This window comes from Mustela erminea, chromosome 20 (genome assembly GCF_009829155.1).
Source record: "Mustela erminea isolate mMusErm1 chromosome 20, mMusErm1.Pri, whole genome shotgun sequence".
Classification (NCBI taxonomy): Eukaryota; Metazoa; Chordata; class Mammalia; order Carnivora; family Mustelidae; genus Mustela; species Mustela erminea.
The window spans coordinates 22,621,602-22,637,670 of NC_045633.1; the positions used below are offsets into that span (position 1 = coordinate 22,621,602).

Here is a 16,069-nt window from a genome sequence, read left to right on the forward strand (position 1 = left end):
TGGGGTCAAATACAGCTAGGAGGACCCTCAGGGGTGTAAAAACCAGGCAGGGGAGGGTCATGTTCACTTACGATTTATACAGAGCTGAGTCACCCTTCTAAGGTCATAAAGCAAATTCAGTCTCAGGCTAGATCTGGAAGCAGCCCTACAGTGCAAACCTGCTGGTCCTCCCACGTCTCCCCCTGCAGCCTGCACGCAGCCCAGTGACTGCCCTCCCATTTTCCACAGATTAGAGTCTGATACTAGTCATGACTACGTGACCTTTGAGGATCTAGGGCCTCACGCCAGCAAGCACCAGCCACATGCAAAGCATCCTGAGAACAAGCTTTCGAAAAGCTTTGGTGCAGAAGACAGCAAGAGAGACCCAGATAAATCCCCTTCATTTCCGTCCCAGGGTTTGTACCTTCATGCTCATCTCTGTCCTACTGCACCAGTCCAAACCTTTTCTCTGACAGGTAAGGAAAACAAAGCTCAGAAAGTTTTGATCGACACAGCTAATGAGGGGCAAAGCTGAAATTTGACCAGATGGCTTGACTTTTACTATGGTTCATGTAAGCCTCCCCAAACTCCACGTGTTTTCTCGTCTCAGACAAGCGCGCGTTAGACCTGCTCAGATAAGAGAGCGCTCATGAATGCGTATTGAATTCAGCACATTGAGAAATATCTATGGTCTTTTTCTCAGAGTCATAATTTTAAAATGTAAGGTGTCTTCTGTCATCGGGGTTTTCTGTTCCTTCCTTTAGTGTGTGGCAAAATGGTGAACAGGATGGATAAGCTTTCGTGTTCTGAGCAAATTACTGAACGTGTAATCAAACCCAATGAAGAACACAGCCAGGGGTCCAGACCCAGAGGGGAGGTAGCAGGGGGTCACACATGGGAATCTCTGCCTTTCTCAGCACCTGTGTTCCGTCTTGGGGTCGTTGTGGACCCCACTCCAGGCAAATCCAGGAGCTGCTGTCATTCAAAGTGGTGTAGTGGTTTCAGTCGAGGAAGCTCTTGAAAATGTTTTCTAGGAGTACTAATGAAGTGGCGAGGGTCATGGATGATGAAATGGAGGAGATGGAAATAAGGACATCGCTGTCACAGGGTCACCAGCTGTTACTTATCTTTAAAAACATTTGTACACTTGCAGTGCATGAAATTCATTTCTAGACGTAAACATATGACTTACATAGAAGTCTTGGGGAAATGGGTATTGTTTTTTAGAGACATGGTGGGAAAGAGGGCAAAGGTTTTAAATAGAGCCCAAATTCTAGAAAGTGATGAATGCCCAACCAAAGAATTGAGGCTGTAATCCAGGGGTCTGCGAACTGTGGCTTACAGGCCAAATTTGGCCCACTGCTTGCTTTGTAAACAAAGTTTTATTGGGACCCAGACACACCCATTTGTCCCGGTATTGTCTGTGGGTGTTTTTTTTTTTTTCACTGTAAGGGTAGATCTGAGTCATTTCAAGAGACCCACAGAGCCCTTTAAATTTATACTCTCTTACAGAAAAACGTAGGTGCATTCTATGATAGGCCATATTGAAGGTTCCTGACCAGGGGAGAGCTGTGATGGAAGGAAGCTGTGAGAATCTCAGTCTGGCAGGAGGATGCGGGATGGGCTGGAGCAGGGAGAGGTAAGTGTCATCAGATATAATGCTACCAGAGCCCTAATGAAGGTGGGCGCAATAAATACGGGGAGACAAGGACAGAGTTGTGCCAGGGAAAAACAGAACCTGACATCTGGTTAGATAAAAGCAGAACAGAAATGCAAATTCAAGGCTACCTTTGAAGCTGGGTGCTCAGGTTACCAGCTGCCTGGTTACGACAGCTGGGACAGGAGCAGCCAGCCTGGGGTGAGCGGCTGACTTTGGTTTTAGATACTCGGCTCCCACAAGTGTGTGAACCGCCTGCCGATGGCTGGAGATGCGCGGCTGGAACTGGGCTGCATTCACTGCAGTGCCCCTGGTAATGGTATGCTGCAGTGATCGAGTAAGGTTTGAACCAGTTACACACGTCTGATAGAAACAGTGATGAAGAGTGGCCAGGACAGCTCTCCAAAGAGGTGGGCCCTTCCTAATGTCACATGAGTAACTTTCCAGTGGGGGTGGCTAGAGTGCGGCCTGCTGGCTCCAAGAGCCACAGGTGTGTTGTGCTCTGGTGACTGTCTTCTCCCCTGCTGTCTCCTCCCTCAGCACGATGTCTTCAGCCCAGTGGACTTCAGGCACGTGGAGCAGATGTGTTCCTGTTTATGGACTGTAGATGCTACAGGGTTCCAAGCCCGCTCATGGCTCACTTTGGCTTACCACAGAGCAGCGCCTACCTCGGCTCTGGTAGGCTCTCCTGTTTCACCGGGATTTCCCACTTCGATTCCCATCGCTTCCAGGCAGGTGCCAATGTTTCTCCTCTCTTTGCTGGTGGAACACGTTCTTCCTAGCTTGGCACCCAGACTTGAGAAGGGACCTGTTCTTCCCACACATACTCCCCCCGCCTGCCGATTCTGTCTCAGCAGTTTGCATGGAGTGTCCTCAGAATTTTCCAGAACATTCTTGGGCTCCTGGGGCTCAGACCTCTCCGCAGTTGCTACTGCTTTGTTTTTTTCATGAACTCTCTCTTTTCTGCTGCTTCTTCAAACTTTCCTGAATCCAGCTCCCCCCAAATGCACTTTCACTCTCTTCTCTCTCTCCCTCTCGTTTGCCCTGATAGTCCCTTTGTATCGCGCCTGAACCCCATCTAGTTCCTCCTGCCCCACTCATGGGTTACCTCACTCCTCTTCTCCAGATAAACTTGTGCAAAAATGTACACAAATATCTGTAAGTGGTAACAGAGCTACCATCTATTTAATTGCTGGCTGGTCCCCTGGACGGACAGGAGTGGAGAGTGAGACTAGTAATTGATCAGGCAGTATTTCCACTCCTGAAAGGGAGACTGTAATCACAGGACTAACTTCAGAAAAGTTGCTTTATTATTAAAGAAATAAAAGGTGGTCTTGTGTTTCATTAAAACGATTGTCAGTCTTTTCCTCCTGATTAGTAAGTGTAAAGTTAATTACTATATATTTTTCCTGTCATTCCTTTGTGACATGCTTTTAGGTGGCCTGACAGCTGGCATGCTCTGGGGAGGTGACAGGTATAGCCTTATACCATTTCTTTAGCCAGACACTCAAGCTATTTTACCTCTGACCTTTGTGCATTCACCCTTGACTTCATCAAGTCGTAGGCCTACGCTTTCCTGCTCTGGTTTCTCTTCACATCCAAAATGTATCGACAAGTCAATTCTATTGTTAAGAACAGACCAAGTTCACAGACTGGCTATAAAAAATGGAAGAAATGAATTATTTTCGCAACAAGAGGGTTGACATCAAACCAGCCCGCTCCTTAAGGCTTGTGTTTCCAAGCTGCCTCTTATGAAAAGCCTTTTGTGTGCTAGGGAGGCTGATTCTGCTTGCTTAATCTTCAATAGCTTTTAGCAAAAATTAATTTACTAAAACATGAAAAAATACTACAACAAAATTTTTAAAGATCACTCCCCTACTGAGGTACAAATAAGAAATGCATGCAAACTATGTTTAAATCTTTTTCCTCTCTTTAAAAATTGACTTAAAATGTCAGCTAATTCTTTTGGATAGATCGGGATATGTTCTTTTGAAGACAAAGACTGGAACGGAATACGGAAAATTTTAGAAAATCTTTCTCTATTAAATTCGAAGTGGTAGGAATGCAAGCGTTTTATTTGGCTTTTGATTATTACTTGGGAGTTAAAAAATAACGAAAGAGTAAGAGTGAGAGCTGTGTTTGGACGAGAGCATAAAACCTGCCTCTGAGGTTGTATTTCTGTTTCAGCAGATGACTGTACGCTAAGTACTGAGGGTGTTCGTGCTTCCCCGTGGTGCCGAGTGATGCTACGCAGCTGGGCACAGAGCTGCTGGATCATGACGCATCCGGCCCTGACAGTCCTCTAGTGACACAGGTTAATTTCTAAGTCCTTCGACTAAAAGGATTTCCCAGAGGCGGTAAGGAGACACAGGCAAGCCGGCGCAGGTCACTGTCCCTCTCCGCTCCTGTAACCACGGAGCGTCCCCCCCGCGGGCCAGCGGGCTCTGCGGCTCTCCCTCCTCGGGGTGTGGGGGGGCCTTGCTCCGGGAGCCGCGGGCAGTCACGGGGCCGCGCACCACGCGAGACCCTGCACACCTGGCCCACCGGTCGCCCGGGACCGCGGAGGGTCTGGGCCTCATGCTCAGGCGGGCGGGGAAAGGAAGAGCCTGGGACCGCTGCCGCTCTGATGTTCCGAATTTCTCCTCTGAGGGGCGGGACCTCAGGGGCGGAGTCAGAGCGAGGGGCGGGGATAGGGGCGGAGGTAAAAGCTGGGCGGGCGGGGATATATCTGGGGGGGCGGGGTGAAGGGCGGGGAGAGAGGAGGGGCGGTGGGGTGGGGCGGGAAGAGGGCGGGGTTGGCGTGTGGAGCGGGGCAATAGGTAGAGCGAAGACAGGGAGAAGGCAGAGTCGGAGTCGGGGCGAGGGCGGAGAGGTGGGTGAGGCAGAGCAAAGGGTGGAGCGAGGACAGAGCCAGGGACGAAGGACTGGCGAGACTGGGGGCGCAAGGTGGGCCGTAGGGAAGAGTAGGGGGCTACGCCGGAGTCGGGGCACAGAGAAAGTCGAGGGTGGGGGCGGAGCCAGAGCGAAGGCGGGGCGAAGGGCGCTGGGGGCGGGATCGGAGTGTGAGGCGCGGTCAAAGTTGGGGCGGGGGAAGGCTCGGTGAGGACGGGGGCGGAGCCAGAGCGTGGGGAGGAGCGCGGAGGTGAGGCGGGGAGAAGGGTGGGGCGAGGGGCGGGGCAGACTGGGGGCGGGGTCTGCGCTAACGGTAGCGCGGCGGGCTGCGGAGTGGCTGTGCAGCGCGAGGCCGGGCGGGCGCGAGGAACGGCGGCTGAGGTGACTGCCCGGCCCGGGCGGCGCGTTCTCTGTGGCGCGGGCGCGCGAGGGGTCCTGTGGCGCTGGCGGTGCGGGTCGAGTTGGGAAGCCGGTCACGCGGCTGTTCTTTCCCTTGCTGCCGTGACGGGGCGCGGCGTCCCGAAGTGGGGTTCGTCCCGGGGCGCTGGGACGCCCGGCTCCGCGGGGGCGGGCCACGAGGGCCGTGGCCGGCGGGGCGGGTGTGAGGCAGGGACCGCCGCGGTCGAGCGCACGGAGGCAGCTCCCGGCAGAGCGGCGGACGCCGGGCGGTGCTCCCCGCGGGCAGAGCAGGGCCGGGCCGGGAGCCGAGGAGCGCGCCCTGGTGCGTAGCTGCGGGGGAGGGGCCCGCGAGGGGTGGGGGCGTCGGTGCCGGGAGCGCGCTCGGCCTTGGTCCGCTGCCGCCGCCGGCCGGGGGAGCACCTGCCGGTGTGGGCCGCGGGCGGGGTGCCGGGTTAGAGCCGGCAGCCGCGCGCGCCTCGTCCTCGCGCTCCGCGGCCCCAGCGCCGCGCTGTGGGGACGGCACACCCCGCCATACGCCTGGTTCCTGCGATTGTTGGAGATGCTCCTTCGGGGGAGTGAGCCGCGTCTCTGTCCGGTGCTGTCTACACCCGGGGTGCTCGAGCTCGCCGCCCGGGACCGAGTCGCGCGCTCCCAGCGCAACCGCGGACGCCCCGGGGGTGCCCTTTAACGGCGCGAGGAGGACGCCCGGAGCAGGGTGAGGGGGTTCGGAGACCTAGAGCGCGGGCGCGGCGCCCCCTCAGAGCCCTCCCGCGGCGCCGCCATCGCGTGATGTTGTCCGGGCTGTGCGTGACGGAAACCGTCAGTGTGCGGGTTTGGAGGAGCCGGCAGTTCACGGCCTGGAACCCCGACAGGGGCCGTACCGAGGGCTGGCCGCCGTGTGATGCTTCCGTGTCGCCCCTGTGGTGTCGAGCGCCTTCCGGGCACGAGACAGCCCCGACGGGCGCCCGGGGACCCTCTGAGCCCGCCTCCGCGCTGCTCCGGACGCGGCTTCAGATCACTGCCATCCCCGCGCGCGGCGTAACCCGAGACGAGCGTGGCTGTTGTTGCTGTTGTAGTTTGTTTGATGGAGCGAGCGGGCGCAGGCACCGGGAGCGGCGGGCGGGGCGAGAGCGGGGAGCGCGCTCCCGGCGGAGCCGGGGACTGATGGGGGCCCGTTCCGGGACCCTGGGATCCTGACCCGAGCGGGAGGCAGGAGCTTAACTGACCAAGCCACCCAGGCGCCCCTGTATTTCTTTTCTTGTTGTTGTTTGTTTGTTTTTGTTTTTGTTTTTTCTTATGATTTACCCATTTGAGAGACGGAGAGGGCACGTGCGCTCCAGCAGGGGCCGGGGTGGAGGGGGAGGGAACGAGAGCGCCCCAAGCCGACTCCCCACTGAGCACTCGTCCGAGCCACCCAGCACCCCCCCCCCCACGGTTTGCTGTATTTCTGGAAGTAGGCTTTGCGCTAATAAATATTTAAGTCCCGTTGAATCTTCTCCCACCTGAAACTATAAATTTACGGGGTGCACAGGAACTGCTAGATTAGCGAGGTCCCTGGGGGGTGCCGTCGGTCATGTCTGACTCGGGGGTTTTCACTCTGGTCGTGAACTCAGGGTCATGACAGGTGCTGCTGGGGCAGCCTACTTAAGACTCTCTTCCTTTCCCTCCATCCCTCTCCCCCAGACTAAATCAATCAATCTTAAAAAAACAAAAAACCGGGGCGCCTGGGTGGGTCAGTGGGTTAAGCCGCTGCCTTCGGCTCAGGTCATGATCTCAGGGTCCTGGGATCGAGTCCCGCATCGGGCTCTCTGCTCAGCAGGGAGCCTGCTTCCCTTCCTCTCTCTCTGCCTGCCTCTCCGTCTACTTGTGATTTCTCTCTGTCAACTAAATAAATAAATAAAAAACAAAACAAAAAACCCCAACAACTCACATTCTGTGTTTTACTGAAACTAAAATGTCATTACACGTAAGATGCCTCTTGGAATCAGAAATACTGAAGTGTAAAAAACAAAAATTGCTAACTTACACATTTTTGGGGAAGTAAAAGTTAAAAATTGGAACCTAACTGTACCATTCAAAACTGTAAAAGGACATTTTGAACCATGTTTTCTACAGATTTGATCTGTACTTACCCGTCACTGTTATAATAAAACCTTTTCCCTAAGGGTGAGTAACATATCTGATGCTTTCCTAGATAATTTTTAAAGATTTGTTTATTTATTTATTTTTTTTGTGTGTGGGGCGGGGAGTGTGTGTGCGCACACGGTGGGCGGCAGAGGGAGAGGGAGAAAGAGTCCCAAGCAGACTCTGCCCCCAGTGAGGAACCCTACATGGGACTTAACCCTACAACCCTGAGACCACCACCTGAGCCAAAACCAGTCCGACTCTGAACTGACTCCAACACCCAGGAATCCCCCAGATGATTTTTTTTTAATCTTGGAATTTTTCATGTGTTACTTCAGTTATTTAATTTATTCATCAAACTTACATTTTCTAAAATGTAGATTAAAGAATGGCAAACTCCTTTGCATCAAAGACCTTCACCACACTTTCAGATCTGCATCCGAATATGGCTAATCTGGTAAGTTTTAATAATATAGCAGTTTGGTGATTCTCTAGAGAAACTTTATGTGGAATATTATATTACATCAACATTATTGGTTCATGTGACACATGCTTGTAATTGATGAGTATATAGCTACTCATTCCATCAGTATGACTGTTGATATTAGATACCCCTAAGCTTCTTAGATTTTATGCCAGCTAACTGAAAATTACTTTCTCTTTTGTCTAGAGTAGGACCTTGTAGATATGACTAGCATTTGTTCAAAATGATCAAGAGTTTAATTGTATTACTTTCATTAAATATTTAACAACAGCTCAAACTTAGCATTGTGAAATTAAAACATTTTTGCTCAGCACTATCTATTCTCTAATCAAACTATACATAACTTATAGACTTAAATACTTGCCACTATGTTCCTTTATATAACATAAAGGTACACAAAAGATGTATTTCTGAAATATTATGTGAAAACCCATTTTTTACTCAAGAGTTGTAGGGGAATTCAATCATTTCAAACATGTCAAGACACTTATGAGTCAAATAAAATCTAGGTGGAATCATCTTATGAGGTGAAGAACTGCCCCAAGCAGTCTGTTGTTTACATTTGGCATTTATAAATCAGATTTCTTAATATGGGCTATATTTATATGTAACCTTGATATGCAATTAAAGTTTATTAATGTTAAAAATAGGGGGCCCAAGTCTTTCTGATAGAGGCCCAGAAAAAAAAGTAAGTTATTAATTTCCTCTTCAGCTAAAAGCTTTGCTGAATATTTCCATTAAATTTTTCCAACAAAATTTGGTGAGATTCACATGCATATGGAATTTAAGAAATAACAGCAATATGTCTAAATGTTAGTAAGATTTAATTAATACCTCGGCTAAAGATGTGATAGTCTTAAGAGCTTGAACATATTTTTTTAAAAGATTATTTATTTATTTATTTGACAGACAGAGATCACAAGCAGCCAGAGAGGCAGGCAGAGAGAGAGGAGGAAGCAGGCTCCCTGCTGAGCAGAGAGCCCAATGCAGGGCTCGATCCCAGGACCCTGGGATCATGACCTGAGCCCAAGGCAGAGGCTTTAACCCCCTGAGCCACCCAGGCACCCCCGAACACACACACACATATATATATATATATATACATATATATTTTTAAAGATTTATTTATTTGACAGATAGAAATCACAAGTAGGCAGAGAGGCAGGCAGAGAGAGAGAAGAAGGGAAGCAGGCTCCCTGCTGAGCAGAGATCCTGATGTGGGGCTTGATCCCCTGAGCAGAAGGCAGAGGCTTAACCCACTGAGTTACCCAGGCGCCCCAAGATCTAGGACTTTAGAGTTTAGATTTGTTGGGAGCGATGTACAAGTTTTGTTACAATCCAATTCATATTACTGTTTAGCATGTTTGGATTAAAAAGCTAAGCAATTTTATGTGGATTGTTAGAAAATCCTATATTAAAGAAAGCTCTGAAGACCATGGCAAATTAAATTGTATATACATGTGCTTTGAATGAATTCAGTAAGAACTGATAGCATAGGGTGGTTACTGTGCTCCCCCTAGTGATTGAAAATAAAGTAGAAACATGCTAAGTATTAAATGATTGTGTATGTAATAGCAGTTAGTTGTCTTATTACTTTGTACTTTGCCTTGTAGAGTTGAACATTTATGAAGTTCTTTAGATGTTTGTCTGGAGTAAATATATTTAAATGGCTCCTAGTCAAAAATGTTTGTTAGAGGCAGTAAAATATAACAAGTCCATGAAATTAAATTTACCATCTACATCTGTGTTTAATATTTGTCTTCTATAACCTTTTTGTTTTTCAGAAAATAATTGGTATAGTTATTGGGAAAACAGATGTCAAAGGCTTTCCAGACAGAAAAAGCTGAGTTCTATTTAACTCTTTGCTTCATTTTTCATCAAGTGTGGCTTATGACTACAACAAAGTGTATTCAAGGGATTGAGTTTCTCATTCCTGCTTAACTCCTTAATTAAGAGCAGTGTTCATTGCTCTGTTGTATGGTAAAGTACTCAATTTAAGGCCATATGTGTGTGGACCTTAAAATAATTTTTAATGACGTATAAGGCTGTTTGACCCTAGTAAGGACTCCACTGTTTACGATCACTTTCAGCCCAAGAGATAAAAATACACAACTAAATCTAAGACAAAAGATGTTAAGGAACAGGGTTTTCAAGCAGGGATATGTCATGGTAGAGGAGCTTGGAAGGAGAGAAATACAGCAGCGGTATCAACCAGACAACCAGTGAGAAATTCATCTTCCATATGTGGAAAATACAGTTAACTCTGGCTTTAGTGGCTCTTTGAGTTGCTTGAACTGTATAAAAGTTTTAGGATGATGGAAACAATCTAAGACTAAAATTAGATTTTTAAAATCAAGTTTAAAAACAAGTTTTCAAACTTTTATAGTTGACGCACAATGATAAGATATAAAAGGCCAAAACTAACATTGTAGTACCAATAGCTTTTAAACCGTCAGCACTACTTATGAAAGGTTACAGTATAAGCGCTTGAAGGAGTCAGAGTTGTAGTCAGTCAGACAATGATTTTGGCAGAAGACGTGAATTTTGTTTGAATTGCCTGAGTAGTTGTGACTCTGTTTTTTGTCTCATGGTGTAGTGACAGTACCTTAATTTTAATTTCATGTAATATTCCATTATTACATTTGATGTAAACATTTGTTTATGCCTTTACTTTACTTCATCATGATTAATTAGATCATAATTACCATTTGAATAGTTTGAGAAAGTCTATATATCTTTTTTCTAAACTCTGAAAGGAATAACTTAAAATACACAAATTAGGAAATTGTCAGTATTTGAAATGTTTGCTGAAATCCCAACAATGAAATAGAACTTTCACCTCACAGATTGTGCAGATAGATACATGGTTCCTGTGGTATTAGAGTATTTTTTATGATTATATGTACAGAACACCTTTTCTCGAGAAGATATCCTTACTGACTTAAAAAAAAAAACCATTATACACATGTTACTACATTTTCGCAAAACATTCAAACAGTGCAGAAGGGCATAGAATAGAAAAATGAAATTCTTAATTCAACCCCCAGCTCTGTCCAGCCTAGTCCCCTCCCCAAAGGCAAATGCTAATTACAGCTTGGTAGGTATCTATAATTTATATATGTATGTTAGGTTGTGTACTTTTTTAATTAATGAAGAACAAACAGTAAGGACATTTTTATTTTGGAAAAAAAATGTACCTGCTGACCCCTAGTGGCTCCATGTACTAGCACACATTTATTTGTTTTGAAATAATTTTTTTTTTTTTAAAGATTTTATTTATTTATTTGACAGAGATCACAAGTAGGCAGAGCGGCAGGCAGGGGCAGGGGGAATCAGGCTCCCTGCTGAGCAGATAGCCCTATGCGGGGCTCAATCCCAGAACCCTGAGTCCATGACCTGAGCCAAAGGCAGGAGCTTAACTCACTGAACCACCCAGGCACCCTGTTTTGAAATAGTTTAGATTTGAAGCATGACTTAAAATTGAAACTGTAACAGAGAGAAATGGAGATCTAAACTAAAATCTGTATGGTTCAAGCTGTCATTTCTCTCCAAATATGCAGATAACTGGGGAAAGGGAACAGAGGGATCAATAGTGAGGTGAGTTATCTACTCTGGCAGCTAGGAGATTGACTCAAGCATGACTTATCTTAGAATTTATATTGCAATAATATTTTCACCATGTGTTTGAGTATGTTTGTTATCATAATCATATTTGTTCAAATCTAAGATAAAAGTTTTCATTTGCATTGGTTTCCCTTAGATATTGGATCAGAGAGATACACTTTCAGTTTCACCATTCGGGACTCACCAACGCATTTTGTCAATGTGACATCCTGGGGCAGCGAAGGTTACATCAGGTCACTTTCTGACAGCTTTAGGGTTGGAGAGTGCGGTAAGTCGGAGTTGGTTCTTGAACTGTTTCTGTTACAGTATTATTCCTGTGACATATTTGTGGGAACTACACTGAGGGAGTCAAAGTAAGACATCATTCATAATTCCTAAGAAACAAGTCATGCTTTAAGAGCATAACACAAGCCTTTAGCATTTTATTACTTGAAACATATAAATGTGATAGTCATGTATTTTTACTAGGTAGCTTTACAATCTTTGGTTTATTTCAGATTACAGTTTTCATCAATTCCTGTTGTTGCTGTCACCATTTATCTTTCAGTAACCATAGTAAGGCTGCTAAGTAGCTTTTGATAAAAGAAAAATTTGAACTTTTAATAGGAGTTTAAGAAGCTCTACTTTCGGGACGCCTGGGTGGCTCAGTTGGTTAAGCAGCTGCCTTCAGCTCGGGTCATGATCCCAGCGTCCTGGGATCGAGTCCCACATCGGGCTCCTTGCTCAGCGGGGAGCCTGCTTTTCCCTCAGCCTCTGCCTGCCATTCTGTCTGCCTGTGCTCGCTCTCTCCCCTTCTCTCTCTCTGATAAATAAATAAAATCTTAAAAAAAAAAGAAGCTCTACTTTCAACATAGCAAATCTTTGGCAACCTTTACCCATCCCAGGGTCCTTCTGTACAGTGTCATATAAAAAAAACCAGGGCTTTGAAAATGCATAGAGGTGGGTTCAGATCTTACTTCCAATATTTGTTTACATCATGGCTTTGAGAAAATTGCTTAACTTTGTTGGGCCTCAGTAATGATTGAGTACCCTGTAGATGCTGTGGGTCTTAAAGGAAGTAGTATGTGTGGTATAAAGTGTAAGTCGTTGTCCCTCAGTGGATGGCAGCACTCGCCTCCTACAAGTAATGGGAAAGCACGATACCAGCTCCCTTTCGTGGGAGAAAAAAGAAGGGAAAGAGTAATGCACAGAATTAAACTACTCTCCAAAACTGCACAATTAGGCAAGCTATTACCTGTCTCCATCACTTAGCACTTACTCGTGTATTTATTACGTCATATTATGAAGTTGAAGGGTTATACATTGTGTCTCTCTAACTGAATAATAAAGTACTTGAACATATGGATTGTGAAGGCAGAAAACTTTGTAAACTCCACAGGGCCCAGTACAATTAGAAACTTTCCTTGGAGGAATGCCAGTGCATTAGTTATATAGAGCTAAAGTTATATTTTGGTATTAAACTATAGGTTAATGGTTGTGAGGATGAATGAAGTAAGGGGTCTTTAAGCAGAAGGTTGACAATAATTATAAATTTAAATAGGACCTTGGTGTGTTGGTGTGAAAAGATTACAGATTTTTGATTCAGAACAACTGTAAGTCTAGCCCTACTGGTTTCTAGATATAAAACCTCCAGAAAGTTATTTAACCTCTGTGAGCTTCAATTTCTTCCATTCATAAAAAGGGGTTATCATGGAGTTGTTGTGTGAGGAATCAGCAAAACAGACACAAAAAGGTCCAACAAGACCCTAAGAAAACAGAACCCTTAAAATGTTCAGTCATAAGCTGTTAAGTTGTGGAGCGGAAATCAGGATCCGAGTTGTGCTTGGCTCTTTAGCCCTGTGGCGATTGTTTCCAAAGGCAGCCATGAACTGGGTGAAGTTTATTTAAAGTCTATGTCCTATGGAAGGCCAGGTCATAACCAGATTACAGTATGTTCAGTGTAACTAATCAATAAAACAATATTAATGCAGGTCCTATGTAGGAGTTTAAACACAAAACGTAAGACATCTGGGATCATATTGATGGTTGTACCGCAGGATTTCTTCTCAATGACACAAGGAAAGGACTGTGAAGGGTATGCTACACTGACTCAGAAATTAGAAATAACATTGTAACGTTCGGTGTGATGTATACTTGTTTTTAGGTATCTAGTTACTTTTTTGTAATAGCGTCTTACTTTTCCTTCTGTTGCAGTGATAATCGAAAATCCCTTGATTCAAAGAAAGGAATTAGAAAGAGAAGAAAAATTCAGCCCTGCAACTCCCAGGTAAATAATCCAGCACAAAGCCTACAGCCTTCGCGTTGGAGTGACTGCTGAGTGACTGCTGTTGTGTCTGTGTGTGACAGTAGCAGAGAGCTCACTGATGGTATATGTGTCAATTTGAAAATTAGGAGTTTTGTTATTCCTCAAACAATTTACGTTGATATAGGATTGCATGAAAACATGGCTGTTTTTAGTACTTTTATTCTCAATTTAGAGAAATTTGCCTCTAGTCACATTAAAGCTGAACAATGAGAAAGAAAGGTAAATCTTGGAAGTCCTATAGAGGTATCACGTCCAAGTAAAACTCTGCCTACACGCTTTCCTATCTTAGTTCAGGTTCACTGGAGACAGAGCCCAGAGGAAGATTTTTGTGCAAGTGGCCTGTTGAGGGAGCACTCTCTGGAGCAGCCTGTAAGGGTAATGTCAGGGGACAGCAGAGAGGCAGGTTCGGTAGGAGCTTGGCTCTGCCTGCCTGGCCCCAGAGGGAGCTCTGGAGCATGAGTGGCACCCTCTGAAAGGAAGGGACCGGGTGTTTGTGGTCTGGATTCACAAGTTACCCGTGGCACCCACTCCCCACCACCGGCATTTCTTCCTGAGGGCATCTCTCTAGAGCAAGGGGATGCTGGTAAAGGGCTCTGAGTGGGCACAGCAGTCTCCACTACAATGACACCTGCACCCATTTTGACCCCTTCCCATCTACTGTTCTGATGTCATAGCAGACCCCACGTCTCATTTCTGTGCAGCCGCGCAGACTCCACTCTGCAAACACCAAGGGCTCATTCTGCACTATCAGCTTTTGCACACTCCCTCCCTCTGTGCTGAACAGTCTTCTCATCTGCTTTGAATGTTTGCTCCTTCTCCTCATTGATGTGTCACCTTGAATGTCACCTCCTCAGGCTTTCTCCATTTTCTCTGTGTAGTGACCCTTGCAGTTCCTCACGAGGATGTCGCCCTGTCCTATTATCGTCAAGACCTCCTCTCTGAGATTATTTGATCAGTTGTGTGTCTGCCTCTCACACATGTGAACTCCATGACATCAAAGGTCTTGTCCATCTCTTGCACTACTGTATCCCCTGCGCCTAGACTAGGTTCTAGCACATACTAGCTCATGGTAGATATTGATGAAATGAATGGATAAATGAATGGAGGGAGAGAGGAAGGAAGGGGGCAGTGAGGAACGTTCTTAGCAGAGGGAACAAACATGAAACCTCCTGGCCTTTTCCAGAAGAGTTAACAGTAGGTTGAATCATATGAAACTGTTGACATTTAACTGTTTTTGGTCTAAAACTGTCATTTTCATAATCTAGTAGTCTGATATGGCTGGGCTTTAAGGCAAGGGCAGTGGAAGGAGAAGCTTGAGAGAGAAGCGGAGACACTTCGCAGACAGCTTTGCCTGGCACACCAACTTCCTTCTTTGCCAGTGGCTAGCCCAGAAGGTCTTTGAGTTAGGGAATAGTATGTTCATATTTGTGGTTTAGGATAATCACTTCAACAACCTGAGGGGGAAGGAAGTATAGGAGACAAGGCAGCAGTTTAGGTGAGAAGTGATGAGGGAAGCACTAACAAAATAGCAGGGTGGGGCACGGGAGGAGGGCCGGGATTCAAGGCTAGAAAGAGGCTCCCTGAGGGGACTTAGGAGTTGATTGGCTGGAGGGGGAAGAGCACCTTGATGGAGTTGAGTGTGTAGATACTGGGCGTCTGCCCCACAGAGAGCATCCCAGAAGGAAGTCGAGCACTGTCCTGTTGCAGGCAGGACAATCAGTGTCACGGAGACAGAAATGACGGGACACCCCTGCTCAGACATTTTGGAGGCCTTTTATACCCCTGTTTTACAGAGAGGAAAACTGAAGCTCAGAGTTTGGGGCTTGGTCAGAAACTAGTATGCTTAGAACTCGGGCACAAATTAGTCCTCAAAACATTTTCTTGATGAAAATACATTTTAAAGATTTTATTTGTGTTTATTGGTCAGAGAGAGTGATTACATGCACAAGCAGGGGTAATGGCAGGCAGAGGGAGAAGCAGGGGAGCCCTACGTGGGGCTCAATCCTGGGACTCTGGGATCTTGACCTTAGCTGAAGGCCCACGCTTAACCTACTGAGCCTCCCAGGCCTCCCTTAATGAAATACATTTTTAAGTTAACATATAATATATTTAATAAAAATTAATATCCATTCTGGCTCTCTCCTCCACTGCAAGGGGGAAGAGTGGTGAGGAGGGGCATAAAATACATTTTAGACAAAGAAATATTTCACAACATTTTTCAGTGTTTCTCAGAGTAAAAAAGTATAAATTTTCTAAATACAAGAAATTACTGTTGGTGGTCTAAATTACAACCAAAAAGATAATTTAATGTGAATCTGGAAGTATTTTCCTATTAGAAGATCACTCGATATTAACTGTTTTTGTGTGTTTTTGCAAATTAGCAGCTGTAAGCTATTGCTCAGTGAGAATCACTCCACGGTAAAAGTTTGTTCCAGTTACCAAGTGGACACCAAGCTCCTTGCTCTGATATACTTACCTGTCAAGGAGTCTCATGATTTTTATTCACTGGGTGACATTGTTGCAAATGGATGCAGTCTGGATGGGAGGATTATTAACGTGCTTGCAGCAGTGCGGTCGGTAAGTTAAAGCCTCAAAAAGCCAACCT

At 46.1% G+C, this 16,069-nt stretch overlaps 2 protein-coding genes across 9 annotated transcripts in view; one reads left to right on the forward strand and one right to left on the reverse strand.

Annotated features, from left to right (window-relative positions):
• Positions 1–3,951: 3,951 nt before the first annotated feature.
• On the reverse strand, positions 3,952–5,710 carry LOC116581458 (proline-rich protein 36-like). Its single transcript, XM_032328634.1, has 3 exons — positions 5,661–5,710; positions 4,612–5,609; positions 3,952–4,364 (listed from the first exon to the last, which is right to left on the reverse strand). Exons 1-3 carry the CDS (start codon positions 5,708–5,710, stop codon positions 3,952–3,954), a joined length of 1,461 nt encoding a protein of 486 aa, XP_032184525.1.
• The window catches only part of MEIOB (meiosis specific with OB-fold), a 30,673-nt gene continuing 19,046 nt past the window's right edge, over positions 4,443–16,069 (forward strand). For 2 of the 8 annotated variants that reach the window (XM_032327260.1, XM_032327268.1), the window contains exons 1-6: positions 5,260–6,030; positions 7,432–7,508; positions 9,320–9,377; positions 11,296–11,427; positions 13,353–13,425; positions 15,846–16,041. In XM_032327260.1, coding sequence (XP_032183151.1) covers positions 7,440–7,508; positions 9,320–9,377; positions 11,296–11,427; positions 13,353–13,425; positions 15,846–16,041 — 528 coding nt within the window. In that variant the 5' untranslated portion in view covers positions 5,260–6,030; positions 7,432–7,439. The other 6 variants (XM_032327265.1, XM_032327263.1, XM_032327261.1 and 3 more) reach the window with 6 other exon arrangements.